This window comes from Sycon ciliatum, chromosome 6, assembly GCF_964019385.1.
Source record: "Sycon ciliatum chromosome 6, ocSycCili1.1, whole genome shotgun sequence".
Classification (NCBI taxonomy): Eukaryota; Metazoa; Porifera; class Calcarea; order Leucosolenida; family Sycettidae; genus Sycon; species Sycon ciliatum.
Genome location: NC_088648.1, coordinates 33787031 through 33806062, shown reverse-complemented (window position 1 = coordinate 33806062; position 19032 = coordinate 33787031). Strand labels below are relative to the sequence as shown.

Genomic DNA, 19032 nt, shown 5'->3' with positions numbered 1-19032 from the left:
AAAACGAACAGTCTGGGCTACACCATGTGTTTCCCGAAAAGAGAGATGAAATGTTCACCCAGGAAGGCATCATCATAACGTCCTGAAGCAATCGCGTAATGTTTCTGTCAAGTAAAGACAGGCGTGTGATTATAAAAAAGAACACATTTTGCATCGTAAAAATGATAAATTTCCGAAAGTAGAGATGACCCGGTTAAGGTGGCAGACTACCCAAAAATTCGCTGAAAAATCGAATTTGTAAATTCATATTGAATGCTACGTCAGTTGAAAGAGCATGAATAGCTGCAAATTCTCTGAAAATTGTGTCCCGATCTGACCGGCCGTTCAAGAGTTATGGCCGAAAATGTGCCCTTGCAAGGAAAGATTCGTATCATGGAAACACGTGAAAGTGTGCAGAATTTTGCTCCAAGTCCAAAAATCAGGTTTTTGAGCCACGTATTAGGCTGCACGGCGGCGGGCTTCGCCCGCCGCCGTGCAGCAGGACTTTTGCCAGCACCCTCGTGACGTTGCAGATATGTGGCTTGATTATTGTAGTTGACATTGATTTAGTGACTTTGGCAAGTTTGAGTCGTGTCAAGAAGTCAGGTAGGATTCAGTACTAGGCAGTAGTGAAACGTGAGTGGTAGTCTTTGCCGGTTTCTGAGGGTATCCTGGATTTGGTGTGCAGCGCTGTGGAAATGGCTTGCTGTGGAGGTCCCAGCACTGGATGTTGTATCAAAGGTACGACCTCGTAGCACACCCTAAACCTAAAAAAATTCAAAAATTGACTTGGGTCTGTGGGAGTGTGTGAGAGAACGCCCACTCGTTCCGTTGTGACAGATTCCAGGGCCTCGTTGAGGGGCCCTACCCCATCACCCATGGCTGCTTCTGGACTTGTTCTAGGTTGGAGTCCCGCGCGCGCGAACAGAATGAGCACGAAAATGTTAAAAAAAATTGTAAATGCATTTGTTTGGCTCCTGGGTGGCTCGCACACCGTGGCACTATGCCGGAAATTTGAGTTTTTCCGGCCTGGAAAGCCTGTCAGTGAGGCGCAAGAACTTGTAAATCATGTCCTGAGGGCCAGCATAGTGGCAGGAGTGTGTGGTCAAAATTTCACTCAAATCCATTGAGAAACACCAAAGTTACGGTCAATTGAATGCCATATGAAATTTATGGGTAGGCTGCCCCCTTGAGTAATCATTTCTGCATTCCTGCCTGTCAACATACCCATTTAAGTTAAGCCATGGCTTGCATATTCTTTACAAGAAGTTGAAACGTTCTTCAAGCACTCACTCAATCTGTGGGCCAGTAGATTGCAATTAATATTTACAGTGATGTGTCCGTACTGAGTTAAGCTTTCTCCGCTGAAGATTTCAGAGTGTCATAGCATGCAATTTCAATAACATAATAGGATTGCCGTAATAAAAATGGCACAACCATAGTCTTCTTCCATACAATCGAACTCCATATGCTGTCCCCGGGGAAATTTGCGATTCGCAGCCGCGTTTTTTCCCCGCGTTTTTTGCGATTTTTTAAAAGACCGCGTCTGCGATTTTCCCGCGTTTTTTGAACTTTTTTGTTGCACTACACGTACACACAGTGCACTGTTCGGTCAGCAACGTCTCATCGTGGCGGCTTTTTACTCAAATATGACGAGTGCTTACACCAGAGACTTGTAACTGATGGATTTCACTACATACTCACTGAAAATTGCCGCACATCAATATTTATTCACCGCATATTTACCGCAAATTATGCCATATGCCGCGTTTTTCCCCGCGATTTTTACCATTTTTTTCCGCAATTTTCCCCGGGGACAGCATATGCATAATATCGGCCATTGAATTTTGGTTGCACCATCTATCATGATTGCATGTAGAAATCATCAGACAGCAGCTGTAGGTGAGCTTTAAGAAGAAATGAAAACCAGGTGGCCTAGACTGAGAAACCTATGCTATCCTAGTGACACAGCCAGCAAGGAATACCAACACACAGCAGAAACAATTATAAAAACAAGACAATGAACGATATTTTTGAACTACTTTCCGTTTTGTGATTTGGGGCAAGTTGATTGGTTGGCCACATACATCTGCCATAATCACATCCCGGGAATTTTCTCGAATACGTTGGCAAGCAGTTTGAGGAAGGGACTAGAAAATAAGAACCCCACATTTACCTACCCTATCCACCACACACTAGCTAGATGATATGTGACGATTGTGTACAATATGCATTGACACAAGAAGTATAAAATGTGCTATGCAGAGGGTTAACTGTGTGCCGTCAAGCGTATCATTGGGAGTAGAGATGACACAGTGTGGCAGGGCCTGGAATAGCAGACGCCTGCTGATCACCGTGCCAGGAGCAGAATCCTGCTGTTTGCAAATGTAAGCATGCCGGGAAAAACTGGGTAATGGAAGCAATGCCCATGTATATTGCAACACGTTTATTCACATGTACATAACATTAATGCAAGCACGAGCCACGAAGTCTACACACTGAGGAGACTTATCAATGTTGAACCAGCTAAGTGTACATATTGAGTATGACAAATACAAACAACCAACTCCATGCATGTTCAATGAGAGGCAGTCCGGTTCCACTACCACCATGTATGCATGTACAATACTGGTCAAAGAAATCCAACCTCATGAATAAAATAGCATTGCCGGGCGCTATGCACCCCTACTGGCACTAGCTCTGCACGTACTACTGGTCTGTGCACTCGAACGCGGCGCTCCTTTGTTCATGAGGTTGGGTTTCTCTGGCCAGCACTGTGAACATGCATATGCATGCCATTGCCATTGCCAGTGCCAGTGAGAGAATGTGGTTGAGGTCGCTGCTGCTCAGGAGCAAATCAAACCAAGGTGTCCTCGATCTCAAACGTGAAATTGTACAGATTACGAGCCAATGCATTCGCTCGGTGCGACAGTGTTCGGGACAGCATTCTGGAGCCGTCTTCCATGTTGACCCGACCTAACTCCCGCCTAGGCTCATCATCGACATCAATGGCTGGCACAGAGGGTGCGGACGTGGAGTCCCAGTGGTGGGCATTGGAGCGAGCGTGTCTACGCTGCATCTGCACAACACAGATAATCACGCATATTCCATATTCAGTGCATGCACCTATTAGGGTACAATGTATGATTGTTCATCATGACATGAGGGAGCCCAGCAGCAGCAGCAGCACATCTCATGTACTCTTGGTCAGAGAGTCGTGAAAATACTTTCTCCTGTTCAGAGTTTACACTTGATTGCTAGCTCATAACCACTTCAGCATCATAATGGTTGTGTTGATCTTGAACCTCTAATGAGTGGTATTTCCTACTTCTTCAACAGATAAGAGGCAATAGACCGATCCCCTTATTATTGTCTGGGTTCGAGCAAGGGGGCAACTCCGCAGTCGCGTGGGATCCTGCTGCACACACGCGACCAACCTCACCTCGGCTGTGCGTGACTTCTCGCATGCGAAGTGCAGAGCACGCGAAATCTACACGCAGTGCAAGCCTGTCTACAAAAATGCCACAAGAACTTTTGATTTGAGCTGTTTTGTTTTTGTTTAGATCTTCCTTTTTACGACTTCAGGATGCCTTCTCAGGATCATTGCTGCGTTCCTCACTGTCAGAACAGGAGGACGAAGCAAACAAGTCATTTCACTCCTTTCCTCGTGTGGAGCCACAGCGGCCTGGAGCAAGCGGATCCAGGCTATTCCCCGTGAGGAAGGACGTAGTTTTAGGGTCACTCTGAATATTTGAGTTGCAGCGATCATTTCGATCCCGAAGTCGAAATCGTTTTGCCCAGCTCTACAAGGGCAGGATGAGTCCAGGAAACCAAACAGCTGTCCTACGGTACCAGGTTTGCTTTTCGCAAGAGAGTGGAGTCTGGACGCTCTGCTCCCCATGCTCGCAAACAGTATTTGCTGAGCCTAGTGCAGTTCGGTCATGGAAGTGCAGCGTCTGCATCACGAGCTCCCCATGCTCGCAAACCAGTATTTTGCTGAGAGGCAACGGCATTTTGAGTTGGAAAGGAACCTGGCTTAGTGCAGTTTGGTCCTGTAATGGAAGTGCAGCATTTGCATCAGGAGTTGGCAGCAAGTAGAGCTCGTGTACAGAGTCTCGTGGAGCAGTTGGACGATGGGGTGAAGAAAGCCGAAAAACAGCTTACGTACAATAACATAAAGAAAGACTCCGAGCCGCTCCAGTTTCTGACTGGTTTGCCTTCAGGTGTTTGGACCGCTCTGTGGGACTTCTTTGAGCCTACCCGAGAAAATGTACTCGCCGAGCCAGATCTGCGAAGACGGAAGCTGAGGGACGGCGGATACAGTTAGAGGTGGCCGTAAATCGCCAATGAGCATGTAATGGAGGATCAGCTGCTATTGGCATTGATGTGTCTAAGCCTGGGCCGAATGGAACAGAAGCTGTCATGCGTGGCACAAGTTAATCATCCGTTTCACGGTATATAGCTAGCTGAGCTGGAAAGATGTCTTGTTCCTCCGTTTGGGCATGATCCCCATTTGGGCGAGCTGGCGAGATGTTCAGTCATCAATGCCATGTACCGCAAGACATTCTGCATTGTGGATGAAACAGTTCTATTTTGCCATGCACTTAGGGTTCTCGCACCGGCACAACAAGACCCAACTGATCCTTGCGCTCTTATTTTCTCCCATGGTAACATTGCTGATCACAACACCCGGTAGCCAGTCGCAGATGCAACCAAATCAACCAGGTTCTCTTACTCTTTTTTTCTCAATACTGAAACCAAAGGTATACCAATATTTGCATCGAATGCAGTGATGATTTCAATACTGTCCACTAGTACAACGCATTACCAGACTGGCATATAATCATGATAATATTATCCATTTCGCAATCACTGTCATTGCTTTCTTAGACCTTCAATCATCAATATCGGACCATAAACCGTCTATCATCTTATATTTTATCATCATTAGTATCCTGCTACTATCCTCCTCTAACGATGAGCTCGAAGAAAAGAAACAGCGGTCTAGAGGCGTAAACAATATCTGTCAACGGAAGTGTCCTTGCTGTGCTGGTGTGTTTATGCTTCGTGCATTAGTTCGGCCAAGAGCACATGGTGGTGGCGGGTTGAGGATGTTAAATATACTAGAAAATGGTTCACTGTGAACATGCAGGGGGGTATATTCATAGGTTCGAAAGAACCGCACACACACTTTGCTACAGACAGCGGCAAGCTTTGGCCCTCGTGCTTCGAAGAGGGAGCAATCCACTGCGCTACGCTTGCGATTAACAGCAAGCTTCGACTTTTCAAAGGTACGACTCATCATTGGCTCTGGGGTAATGTTCCTGGAACAAATGCCCCATTGCCAACTGAGGGCCAGGGAGCACGCAATCTGCCTTCCTGGGCGAGAAGTGTTCCAGCACAAGAAGCAGCACGAATACATGGTGACAAAGACCACCATCACCACCAGGCGGCACACAGCACACTGTTCTACAAACACCATCCACTCCGTCCATGTGTTTGCACTGTCCTCCTCTAGCTCTTCACGCTCAACAAATACCACGCACTGCTCATCGGTTTTTTTTATGCTTCCTCTGGGTTGGCTAGCCCTTCGACTTGACAAAACAGCGATCACCACTGCACTGCTATCGTCACCTCATAGCAGTCGCTTCCACCAGTGGCTTTTCCTGTCTTTGCAAGGTGTCCAAGGATGGCTGCTGTTGTCACTACAGGCAAATCAGAAGTACTTTAGTGGCTGGTGTCCAACCAGATCGTTGGAAAATCGATTTTTCCACTTCAGGGCTGCTGATCGCGCCTTGGTGACTTGGCAGCACCACGGTTACCTTCATAGAAGATGGCTCTGGAGAGGAAAAGACAGACCAGAAAAAGGTTACTATTATCTTCAGCACCGATCGCAAGGAGAAAGAAATATGGTCTGCTGTAGCCTAGGTACAAAATAAATCTCACACACGATTCGCGATTCGAATATTTCAACAACAAAAAAACTCACCTCTGGAGTAACTCCTGTTTGTGGCCCGAGATCGTTCCCTCCCGCGCCTTGAAAAAATCCTGCAGCGGCATCACAGCCCATGTCTCTCTCGGAGACTCTGCTCCTACCAGCAGGAGGTTTAGCACCGCTCGAAGCCATCGCAAACTTCTTGAACTAAGCAGAAGACATTCCAAAACAAACCTGAAACACACTGTCAAAGATGCTGTCACGTTCAAAAACTAGCTCGATCGCGAGTGAGGTTGCCCCCGTGCTCGAACCCAGTATAATAGGGGGATCGGTCTATTACTAAGTACTGGCAGTTCTCGCGCATCAAAATTTTCTTCTCACGTACCTGTCCTGCAGCGCTGGGCTCTTCTTGGCGGATCCGTCTTGGCAGTGTTCTGCTTCTTGGCGTTGGCCGAAGCCTCGGTGGCTTCACTGGAGGCTCTTCTGCATACGTGTGCTTTGACAGCACCCTTGCAACATGCACACAAGCACAGTGCTACACAGTCAACACGGTGTTCTCTATATTTTTTGTGAAAGTCCCTGGTTCGAGTCCTGGTTGTCACTATCAATTGTTTTTGCTTCAGATCTTTTCCGTTTCACTTCCCTCACACTTACGAAGAGTTCTACTGCTAGATCTTCTCCTGAAAGTGTTTGCAAACAGCAGGCCATATGGATAGGGTATTCTAAAAAAACACCCCACCCAGGTGCCCTGGTGTATGCCCAGAAGAGAAATCATAGACAGTTGATGTTAAAACCAGTTCAACTGGGACTTTTTTTTAAAACAGCAAATGTTGAATGTTGAACTTGTTTAACAACATCAACTGTCTGTAAAAAGACCATATCCAACTCACGAACTTTCTTGAAAGCAAGCTTGTGAGTTGGATGTGGTCTTTCTCAAAGTGTGAAGCTGGACGAGGCATAGAGTTCAAAGAGAAATTTCCACAAAGTTAAAAGACTGCCATTGATGCCATTTCATCATTCTGTCACTGAAATAGATCAGCTTCACTCCCTTGACGCTAGGCATATGTGGAAGGAAGCAAAGCGGGTCCAGTCAGCTTAGTCCAGGATTGCGCTGGCAAACACTGTATTGTTCCAATAGGCGATGTGTATCGTCTAAATCACGATAACTGATCTCAATTTCAAAGCATGGATAAGAATATACCCTCTATCCAGAGTGTCTGCATGCTGCACCAGTCAAGTCACAAAATACGTACTTTGATAGATTGTACACTCGCTTAGTACAGTCAGACCTCGCTGGACCGCACCCATCCGTTTTCCAAAAATATCCAGATAGGCGAGGGATCCGGATAAAAGAGGACCGGATAAGCGAGGCCTGACTGTACGGAGATTGTCCGGAGCACCAGTGCACTGCATTGCATCCATATTATTCAGGTATGCTAGGATGAGAAGAACATGGGATAGTAAGTACAGAATTGTCCTTATCCCCATGCCGGGAGTATGTCTTATCAGACTGTACGACTACAGTGCTACTGAACTACTGAACCATCCCACACCTGATTGTTATGCTCGAGTGCAGCACCCATTCTAGCGGTTTCTATTTTGGTAGTGCTACAAGCGCATGCTGGCTGGGGCTTTGCAACGTGAGCCCACCGAACTGGGGTCGGTTTTCAGTTGACACCACTGTATGTGCCTAGATCAAGTTACTGACTGCGTGTGTCCATGAACATGGACATGGACAGTTACATGGTACATGTACAAAGTACTCAACGCATTCAATTATAATTCAAGGACTACAATGTCTATCCCAAGAATGCTGCTCTGTCCAAAACTTACTGGCTAAGAGACTCGATAATCGCCGTGAGAGTTGCTGATTGAGAAGCCCGCAGAAATATGGCGCCATCACCGCATGATGCTCCCTTGCCAACGTCAATTTGGAGCGAACAAACTGTAGGAAATACATGCCCATAACACACATACGCACATACACACACACACACACCTTAACCTGCCCTTTGCTGCAGCGATGATAGCGAATAAGCTATGTTAAACATAGCAATTTCACACACACACACACACACACACACCACCGCCACCACCACCACCACCATGATTCCCAGTCTTCTAACAGCACATTGCAAATTGCTGCTTACTTGTGATGGTCACTCTTTTCACACTGTTTATATCACAGCGGAAGACTGGATCCTGATAACCCTTCAAGATAAGGGCGATTTCAGTGGAGTTGTGCGCCAGGCTAAGCACAATGTCCGTTGGGCATACGCTGTCACCCAAGCCCCACCGCATGTTGACAATGTCATGCCAGATATGATCTGCATCACGATACAGAGTAACAGCAAGAACAGAATGATGTCATTTTTATCACGGTACAGTACAGCAAGCACAGAGAGTTTAATAGAGCAGTGCTCAGCCCGGCACAAGGCCAGGTAATTGCCGGAAGGAAACCCGGCCTCTAATATTTGGAGCAGCCGCCTTCGTTACAGTCATCATATAAGTACAGTGCGTATCGTTTATAGCGTGGTCGTGTAAAAGAATATACTACTTACAAGAATGACCTCTCATATTTTCATAATCATAACATGGGTGTCAGTTGAACATTTATTCTTACAAGAAATATTATCGCATTGTAGAACATATCGATCCTAAGAATGGACTTTGTGTAGCAAAACATACCAGTTTAGTACACAGTGTACCACCTGTAGTTACATCTGTCCAATGCAGTTCTGCTCGACATCAAGATCTTTTTTGTATTCCAGAACGGCTACTCCGATACGAACTCTAAAACAAGAAAAATAATAATATGTAGCGCAAATAAAGAGAAGGAAAATAATAACCGGTCAAGCGCTAAATACAAACAGAGGAAAAGATATCATAAGCCAATACGCGCTAAACTGCGCTTAAATTATAGTGAAAGGAGAAAAACCGGAATCCGCGAAAATTATAACATACAAAATGATACAGAGAAAGAGGAAGGCCGGAGGAAGGCCGGGGGAAACAGACAGGTAACTGGATGACTACAGATGACACTCGGAGACAGCAAGTGCGGCAGAATATGCATGAGGGTCGAATCTGCTCGACTTGTGACGATGCACACGAAGGCATGACACGGCCGCCTTCACGAGAGCAAAGGACAGCTGGGCTCTGATCAAAGCCATTGCCACAGAGAAAGGCTCACCATTCTTCTCAGACTTGATGCCTGCAATGCGGCCAAAGAGGGTGGAGGCTGTCTTCCCTTGACCACCAGTTGTACTGAATACCACGGGGATGAAGGAAGCGTGCTCTACGTTGATAATGCGACTCTCGTAACTCCTCCTTTTCTCCTCTTCATGCTTTCTGTAGCTGCCAGTGATCGTTGGTTTCCGATTTGAGGGGGCAAATGGGTTGAAAACCCGGACATCTAGAAAGGTCCTCTCAAACCGTCCACCATGTAGACCATGTAGACCATGTAGACCATGTAGACCATGTAGACCATGTAGACCATGTAGACCATGTAGACCATGTAGACCATGTAGACCATGTAGACCATGTAGACCATGTAGACCATGTAGACCATGTAGACCATGTAGACCATGTAGACCATGTAGACCATGTAGACCATGTAGACCATGTAGACCATGTAGACCATGTAGACCATGTAGACCATGTAGACCATGTAGACCATGTAGACCATGTAGATCGCTGACAACGCATCGCATCGTAGTGCTGCTGGTTCAACTGTTGCTGTCATGTATCTCATGCTGCACAGCCACATGGCAAGTGTGTGGGACTATGAATACCCGCATGCACAGCACCGATACGTTGACGTCGTTGTATGTATGATGGCCATCCTGTATCTGCGCACATGCATGTGATATGTCACACTCGGCTTATTGTGTGTAAGAAATATCGGAAATAAGAATAGAAAGTCGTTTTTCAAACACCCACGCTATAACCGATACCTACTGTAAAACGCTGATGTCGCAACACCTTGGTTTGAGACTTTTTCAATGTTCTGAGGTAATAAATAATTAATGAAAATTAATAGGAAACCGTCTGAAGAAACATTGACCGTCACCTCCAAGACTCGAACCAGGGACCTTCGCTAGTGGCCAGCAATGCTCTAACCACTGAGATATGGCATAGCTGTCATCCAAGCAGCAACTGTTTAACATTTTCTTCAGACTTCGTAGCTCACACTTCCTGTGACAATGCAAAGTTTTTTACATTCAAAATACTTGCATATGCAACAAGAAGAACAGCATAATAATAAAAACAATAACAATGTTACTTAATAAGAAGAAGAAAAAGACCAAAGAGGTACAATTTACGCTATAATTATCCACTGACACCACCAGTTAATTATAGCGTAACTTGTAGCTCTTTGGTCCGTTTTTCTTCTTATAAATTAATCTCCACCCGAGTCTAAATAAATGTTACTGTTTTTTTTCTTGCCACACTCTGCCAAAAAGGAAATGGAATACAGTACTATTGGTCGCCGAAGAACTGGGGGTCAGCCTCCTAGCCGTTCTTATTCTCATTTATCACAGTCTATGAGCAGTTGAGTAACCGTGTATACATTGGTAATTTGGTATGCTGTACTTGATGAAATTCTATCCTGGTGGTTCTTCGGCACTACCCGACAGTACTAGATGTCCTCTCCAGCATTAATCAAGTGGATGTATTGACAATCCTACCATATCGAAGTCTCTCTTTGCTTGGCTGGCCCGTGATGAACTCCTGCAGAGCCTCTACCCAGGAACGGCAGGCCGACGGGTTTGGTGCAAACAGCTCCAAGTACTGCGGCCCGAATATGCCTGACGACTTCAGGGAGATGACAAACCGTGCCTGTGGGTCTGTCACCGGGCGGAAGGTGCCTTCATTGGGATCTGCACACGGCAAAACAGATGAATACCAACCAAAGCATATTGCCTCTGTACCAACCAAAGCATATTGCCTCTGTACCACACAGTAGGGACTTTTAAAGTACAACCATTATTCAGTGTAACAGAAATATTTGACTTCAGCTTATGGTATTTTTATTCTGTCATACAACAAACAGTCTCTCCAGCCAATCTTGGTTCCATTGCCACAGCATGCCATCAGGAGAGCAAGATATCGACAGGTATTGAATTCCTTCAAGTGGCTGCTGTGACCCAGCATAATGCTCCTCAACGAGGAAGGTCGGATAGTGAGGAATAGGTATAATATAGTGGGTATCTTAAACTATCTTTTAAGATGACCATAATTATTATAATTATAAAATACATACTGAGTCCGAGGTGTTTACGAGAAATAAAAAACCGACACAAAACCCGAGGCGAAGCCGAGGGTTTTGTGGAGGTTTTTTATAATTCGAGTAAACACGAGGACGAAGTATGTATTTTATTCCCGTAGCTATGCAGAAGACGTTACTTCAGTAACGTCTGGCGCTAGCCAGGGTCCACACAGCTTTAATTTGGTGTTTGTTTGTTTGTTTGTTTGTGTCACGGCTGGAGCTATCCCGTATCTGTCCCGTATCTGTCCCGTATCTGTGACTACAAAGGCTCTACAGGATTGTACATAACAGCTGTCCACAATATTTGCGGGCTCCTGTATCTGTCCCGTACCGTACCAATATTCGTCGTATTATGTATACGACTCCCTGATGTAGAGGGAGATTTGGAAAGAAATAGGGAGACGAAGAGGAAATTAAATTAGAATAGACGCCGATTAGGTGATAGGATGCGTCAGCATAAACATACTTTGGAAGAGAGATCCCGTCGTCTCCAAAATAAGCGTGAACGAGCGATTCAGTGCCGGTCACAGGAAACGTCGGAAGAGAGATCCCGTCGACTCCAGAACGCCCGTGATCGGTAGAGTCCGGCGGTACCAGGCAACGTCAGGACAGACATCCCTTTGAGTCCAGAACGCCCGTGATCGGCAGAGTCTAAGCCGATCCCAGGAAACGTCAGGACAGACATCTCGTCGAGTCCAGAACGTCCGTGATCGGCAGAGTCAGCGCCGGTCCCAGTAAACGTCAGGACAGACATCCCGTCGACGCGCAGAAAAACTAAATCTGCAGCCTCTTTTGCCGTCGAACAGGATACGTTTTTACATAGGAGACTGTAAATTTATGTAATGTCCAAATTTCGACGTGAGCAGCAGGTCACTCGCGTTGATTTTTCGACGTGCGAGCCAAATAACGCGAGCTGAACTTTCGCGTCGCAGACATCCCGTCGACGCGCAGAAAAACTAAATCTGCAGCCTCTTTTGCCGTCGGACAGGATACGTATTTTAGGAGACTGTAAAGTTATGTGATATGCTCCACAGGCAACCATGCATTCGGCGTCGTCATTGGCTCAACAGGTCAATGCACATGTATTACTACAAAAAGGCCAGAAAATCCGATTCCTGTATTAAAATCAACTAATGTTCGCTGGCGATTTAATTTCGCTGATTTCGCCGCTTGGTACCAACCGGCCAAAGTAAATCGCAGGCCAACGTTTGTCATATAGGCAAATGATGCATGATTGAGCAATGGATGCATGTGAGAGCAAAAATACCGATCGATTTCAAATTTGACGTGAAACTGCGCGTCACGTCGGAAATAACGTGCATCTTAACCTCTCTAATAGAGAGGTTTCTATTTTCTCATCGGCCAAAATTTGTTGATTTACAATATAAGGAGATAAAAAGAAAAGAAGGAGCAAAACAAAAGTAGATGATTATTAGAGAAATAACAATCCGCAATAAATTCTGCAAATACTTTTGCCTAACTCATAAGCAAACCGATTGAAACGTTTTTGCAATACAGTGATGTGGCCAATCAACGAAAAAGACATTCCCATCAGTTCTTATAACATGTACGATGAGCTAGGCAAAAAAGCATAAAAGCATAGCGCAGGGCCCTGAGCTTCCAAGCTCTCTCGTTTGGTATTTGTTTGTTTGTGTGTTTGTGTCACGCCTGGCGCTATCCGTATCTGACGGCAAAAAAGCATAGGATGTTATAAATTTTTCAATTCTCCTATTTTTTTTTCAGGCATATCCTGGGATTCGAACCCGCACTATCGCCCTACATGCATTCCCCCATACACTTCGCATTCATACCCATTCTTCCAAGTTGCTTCACGTTATAATCTTGCGTTTGAAAGCCCTATTTGAATATTGCGGGCAGCTGTATGTGGCCAGCTGTGTTTGATGGTATGGTACGGTACGGGAGACGGTATCGTATTACCCTCGATCGTACCTGTCCCGTACCAAGAGTACATGAAAACCAGAGTGTGCAGCTTGGGGCCTTTTCTGCTATGGGTGTCTGTCACGGCGAAATTCCGTGATTACATCATATTTGGCCCAGATCTGAGGCGGGAAGTGGCGTAGTGCGTACAACTGAGCTGCAGTTGTGCAGAAAGAGACCTGCTTGAATCCTGCTTGTACGCACTACATCACTAAAATGATGTAATCACGGAATTTCGCCGTGACAGCAACCCATCCGAGCTGCACACTCTGGTTTTCATGTACTCTTGCCCGTACCTATCCCCTACCGTACCGTGCCATCAAAGACGACTGGCCACAATGCATATTCAAATAGGGCTTTCAAATGCAAGATCACAATGTGAAACAACTTGGAAGAATTAGTATGTATGCGAAGTGTATCGGGGGATGCATGCAGGGCGCGCGATAGTGCGGGTTCGAATCCCAGGTTATGTCTTAAAAAAAAAAGGATTTTTTAAAAGAATTTATAACATCCCTATGCTTTTTTTTGTCTAGGTCATCAAGGCAAAAAAAGCATAGCGTAGGGCCCTGAGCTTCCAAGCTCTCTCGTTTGTTTTTGCTTCATGTGTTTGCCTTCCTTTCAAAATTTTCACTGGCTCACTACACAAGTTCTGTTTCAAAATGGTATTTTGTTTCTTTTGTACTGTTTGTTGTGATTGACAGCGAGAACGGGATTCCGTCTCCGTCCCGTAGCAGGTCTCCTGTCGTCGCGGGACTTCTTAGCCGGTCTGGCATTCCGTGTTTTCCACTCGACGCAGTACATTCGACACAGCTCCCGGCCTCTCTACACCCCAGAACCGTGAGTATGGGGGCTGTTGTTGTTGTTGTTGTTGTTGTTGTTGTTGTTGTTGCTGTTGTTGTTGTTGTTGTCGCCGTCGTTGTTGTTCAACGTCAGTCCACTCACCCTATATGCCATGTGTCTACAGCAAAACTTCAGTGTCGGGTTATTGAAGTAACCACATGTATGCCTGGTTTTGACTCGAAGAATCTGGCAAGATCTCCCCTGCAGCTTAGGCACCAAACCTTTGTTTTGTGGTTCAAGCCTCATGCTTTCATCGGGGAAAAAATTATCCCTTAGGGGCCGGTCACATTGAGGGAACAATCCTCAGATTATAAACCGGGAATAATTTGTTCTGCTTTTCATCACGGCCACACTGCATACGCACAATGAAAATAATCTCACTCACGCGAGCAATTTTTTGTCACCACTCGCTTCTGGCAGTCTGTCAGCTCCGCTCCTGGGCCAGAGCTGCATCAGCACAGTCTCTAGAGTATCGCTCCACTTCAGAACGCAATAAAAAACAAGGAAACTCAAAGAAATCCAGTGGAAGCCGCGGATGATTATAATCTTCGGCGGAAAAGCGGGGCTTCGAGCTGATTTTCATCGAGTGGATTAAATCTCTCAAATCTCCCGCTCAGCGGCAACTATCCATGGTAACCACGAATTATTTTCAAATTTCCCTCAGTGTGACCGGCCCCTAATAGCTGCAGAAAACCGGCCAGCTGTAAGATCTATTTGAGCAGTTACTGGCCGTAAGCGAACTTAGCCTTCTTTGATGTGTGCCTGGGCTGTGTGATTTATTCGAAACAAGTGGTTTCTCTGGCCTTGCTGGATGCCCAGCCAACTCTGGAGTCCTGTATTCATGTCTCAGGACTTGATGGGTCGCCGACCACCACACCAGCTATGTACTTGTACATGTAGTCCAGTTTTTGTGTGTGTGGGTGCTTGTTCACAGAGACATCTGCCATGAGCTGCTTGGCCACGCTCCGTTGTTCGCCGATCCAGGGTTTGCAGCGTTCTCGCAGGAGATTGGCCTCGCTTCACTTGGTGCTCCGGACGATTGGGTCACGAAACTGGCAACGGTAAGGGCCATGTTGTGGATCGGCTCTCTCTCTCTCTCTCTCTCTCTCTCTCTCTCTCTCTCTCTCTCTCTCTCTCTCTCTCTCTCTCCATAGATTTTTCGGCTATAGATACGTAGGGTTGACAGAGTAAGAACTAAGAACTCTGAGTAGTGGCAGACTGATATCAACGCTGGGCTGTAGGTGTGATGTGGAAAGGGTCAGTGTTCAACTCTCAATGAGCTGTTCTCATCATCATTCAACTATCTGGAAGCATGTCGTTTCATGAGGTAGACAAGAACGTCATGTGTGTGTGTATGTGTGTGTGTGTGTTTTTGTGTGTGTGTGTGTGTGTGTGTGTAAAAATGAAAAAAGACCAAAAATTAGGGATTCACTGGCCAGAAAAGCCACTTCATAGCTGTGTGGTGTAGACCAGGCTCAATAGTGGCGGTCAATTCTTCAGCCTTGCAAGCTGTTGAATGGTGCAATCCCAGCACAAGCTGCTATGGCTTCTGCTGTAGCATCGCTATCATCGCCTCAGGCGATGGGCGTCAAATGGTCAATGGTGTGTGTGTGCGTGCGTGCGTGTGTGCGTGTGCCACAGCTGTACTGGTTCACAGTGGAGTATGGTATGTGTCGAGAAGACGGTGAACTGAAGGCGTACGGTGCCGGTCTTCTTTCCTCATTCGGTGAACTCAAGGTAAGCCAGCTACTTGCTTTTTGTTCTCATCATCGTCATTGCTGATACTGCTGCAGCGGCTGCTGCTGGTGGTGGTGGTGCTGGTGCTGCTGTTGTCCCTTCTGCTGGTGCTGGTGCTGCTGGTGCTGGTGCTGCTGGTGGTGGTGCTGCTGCTGCTGGTGTTGCTCTGGTGTTCATCATTGTCGTCGTTGTTGCTGCTATCTTCCCTCTTGCTGTTGTTGTCGCGTATAAAGGACAGGCATACTTCTGTAGGAGGCAATGCCAGAGCTAGGGTTGTATTGAAATTTGAAATCAGGCTTTGATTCCAACCAGGTATATTTGTTACGGTTTTTCCTGGTGAATAACTTACAGGCTGATCTGGTTTGCTTCTTGAGATCTTTTGATCCATTTTCAAAGAATCCTGTTCCTGCCGATATCATCACATCTCTGTTTGTGTGTGTCTGTGTCTGTGTGTGCGTGTGTGCGTATGTACATGTGTGTGTTTATGTATACATGTGTTTGGTTTATGCAGTACTGCATTAAGCAGTCGGCGGATGACGAAGACAAGACTATTCCCACTCATCAGAGCTTTAACCCGGAGAAGATAGCCGAGACAGAGTACCCAGTAACTACCTACCAGCCAACATACTTTGTAGCTGATAGTTTTGCTGACGCCAAAGAGAAAGTCAAGTACGTCTTGAGTACATGCTTTATACACTCACACATCTCTTATCCGGACACCTCAGATACGTGCACTTTCTACCGGGCACCTTCAGCTTGAGTACTTATGGCAAAAATGCTTTGAATGGGGGGAGGGGGGATTTTTTCATGTGCGTAAGTGCTTATTTGTCACTGCCAACCTGTGTAATCCACACATTTTCATCAGTGGATTCTTTTTATATCTTGAACATGTGCAATGCGTGTCAAATAAACTTCTTCAAGAAAAGATATGATGCATTGTAGATGAGGTATCCTGAGATACGGGCAGTGCCCGGTCCCAAGGTGCCCGGATAAGAGACGTCCAAGTGTACTTGTCTGTTCCATGTTTGTCATTGTACTTGGATGTTGCCAATGTAATCATGGAGTCGCACTTGCTGACCGTGTATATCTGGTGTGTGTGTGTGTGTGTGTGTGTGTGCACGCACACGTGTGTGTATATATCTGCAGGGTGTTTGCGGCGTCTATCCCGCGTCGCTTCACTGTATACTATGAGCCGTACACACAGAGAATGGAGATTCTCAGCAAGCCGGCCGATGTCAAGAAGGCTGTGCTGGCAGCGCGAGCGCATCTCAGTTCCCTCTTTGACTCCATTGAGAAAGTTTGCTGAAGAGTCGCAACACTTCCCGCTCTCCACATATTGTCAGGTATGCTTCAGAGTTCTCATTTTTCGAAGAAAAATAATGGAATTCACAAACCCGCCTGAAGTCAAATTTCAGTAGAACATCCCTCGACGGGGCGCAAGGGTCTCTATGCAGTATACATTATGGCCCGGGTTCTGTGTATCTGATGTCATGCGTCTGGCATATTACTGTAAAACATGTAATTTTAGGTGCATTATAATTTCGGTGCCAGGCACCTGACAGGTTTCGGGTGTAATGTAGAATTAGGTGACCAGCTTTCCTTTCACGTACAGTGCATACCCTGGTGCCTTTTAGGTGTAATTTAAATTCAGGTGCCTGGTTTCTCTACCGAAATCGCCGAAATTAAAGTTCCACCGAAATAGCATGTTGTACAGTATGCTCCAGCCACGTATGACCTCTCTAGTGTAGGGTCCTAGGACCACTGTACTGTGCGGGGGCGTCCAAAGTGTGAGAGGGGGGGTCCGGGTGTCCTCCCTCCGGGAAATGTTTTTGAAAATTGGGCCAAAATGGCCATATTTTAAAATGCTACAGAAGAATATGAGAAGAGAAAAGGACATATGGATACGAGTTAAGAGTAACTCTCCATCACTGTAACATGATACTATATATGCAGTCAGAAAGTGCAATAACTAGGCACAAAACTGACAGAGTACTGAGAAATTCGACGTTCTGACACCTAGCTTCCACACATCTCCGTAGCGCTAACCGACAGCCTTCCAACTTGGAAGTTTCGATGGAGAGTTACTCTTAACTCGTATCCATATGTCCTTTTCTCTTCTACATTTATTTATGGCTCAACATCCGAGTTTCAAAAAGAATATGAGAAATAAGAATATGCATGCTGATGATACACGGCAGCATTGTCGATGTAAAACATGGTACTACCGGTACAAGAGTCGACATGCCATCAACAAGGTTTCTAGGGAATCACTAGATCAAAAAGAGTAATGAAACACGTACTAATATATGGAAACAACAAATGAGGAATATAAGGTAAGAACACAATTATAGAACAATGAAGCGCGAATTGCGGTTGCTGTTCTGGGCATTGACAAATTGACAAAGCAACATTAAAACTCAGCTGGAGCAGGACGCACACTTCTGACAGGAACAACTGACGACTGGACAAAGACTGCACGAAAGACACAACGCTCGGCACGATCGGTGCACCATCACCTTCAGCAACACAATGCGCATGAAGGACTGACAGCTGGTCATGAAGGAGATCCGTCTGGATGTCATCCTTGTACATAGAGGCAATGGCTCTAGCCACTTCTGCAGCTACGGCTGGAATTCGCTGAAGACGGTCAGGAGCTGGTGGAAATTGCTATCTACTTCACCTCCATCTTGCGATGCTCCTCGGAGAGGCAGTCCTTGTCGAGCAAGAAACTTGATGTTTCGAAGGATGAGGAGGAAATTCTCACGATTCTCTTTACGTTCGGACGACAACTGTGAGTTGAAAGGTTCACCAACGTAACCAGTTGTGTACGGAGTTGTCACCGACTTTTCAACAGCCTCCTTCTGACAGTCGCTGGACTGATGTTTCGAGAATCCTCGCGGACCATCCTTCCAGTTGTGAAAGCCAGTTGAAATAAACGCAACATCGGTCTTCATATTGAAGAGGAGCTTTCCTCGAGCTGCCTTTACGCACGTGAAGCAAAATACTCGTTCACGCTTTGTATCCCAATGCAAGCCACGGATAATTGTCATACCAAGATGGCAAGAATGCACGGAACACAACTTGGCTAACCCCGAATGCTTTGGGTAGTCATGTGACCTGGTTTGGAAAAAGAGCATCTCCTATTTCAGGGTAACCTTCCATCTCTTCGAGTCAGAACAATATACTGATACCACTGTACATAATTACAGAGATCTGCCAGCTACCGTCCGTGCTCCGTTACCAAGGTTCACACAGCGTGCGCTACATTTTTTTACCCATGCATGAGATACCCCACACTTTTTCTGGCCTGCGAAAAGCGTAGAATAGATTTTTA

At 46.0% G+C, this 19032-nt stretch overlaps 2 protein-coding genes and 1 long non-coding RNA gene across 3 annotated transcripts in view; 1 reads left to right on the top strand and 2 right to left on the bottom strand.

The window, feature by feature from the left end:
- Positions 1 to 2699: 2699 nt before the first annotated feature.
- LOC135820252 (uncharacterized) lies at positions 2700 to 11068 on the bottom strand. Its single transcript, XM_065333568.1, has 6 exons — positions 10966 to 11068; positions 10603 to 10794; positions 8065 to 8241; positions 7748 to 7859; positions 6300 to 6423; positions 2700 to 3058 (listed from the first exon to the last, which is right to left on the bottom strand). Exons 1-6 carry the CDS (start codon positions 11066 to 11068, stop codon positions 2837 to 2839), a joined length of 930 nt encoding a protein of 309 aa, XP_065189640.1. The 3' UTR covers positions 2700 to 2836.
- Positions 4660 to 6171, bottom strand: LOC135819942 (uncharacterized). The gene is made up of 2 exons (XR_010554017.1): positions 5969 to 6171; positions 4660 to 5818 (listed from the first exon to the last, which is right to left on the bottom strand). It is a non-coding gene; the product is annotated as an uncharacterized LOC135819942 (long non-coding RNA).
- Positions 11069 to 13815: 2747 nt separating the features above from the next.
- LOC135820251 (phenylalanine-4-hydroxylase-like) overlaps positions 13816 to 19032 on the top strand; it is a gene marked incomplete at its 5' end in the record, with an annotated part of 7390 nt that continues 2173 nt past the window's right edge. The window contains 5 exons of the mRNA XM_065333567.1: positions 13816 to 13958; positions 14896 to 15022; positions 15603 to 15698; positions 16210 to 16367; positions 16845 to 17041. Of these exons, the coding sequence (XP_065189639.1) occupies positions 13816 to 13958; positions 14896 to 15022; positions 15603 to 15698; positions 16210 to 16367; positions 16845 to 17004 (684 nt within the window). The remainder of the gene's footprint in view (positions 13959 to 14895; positions 15023 to 15602; positions 15699 to 16209; positions 16368 to 16844; positions 17042 to 19032) is intronic.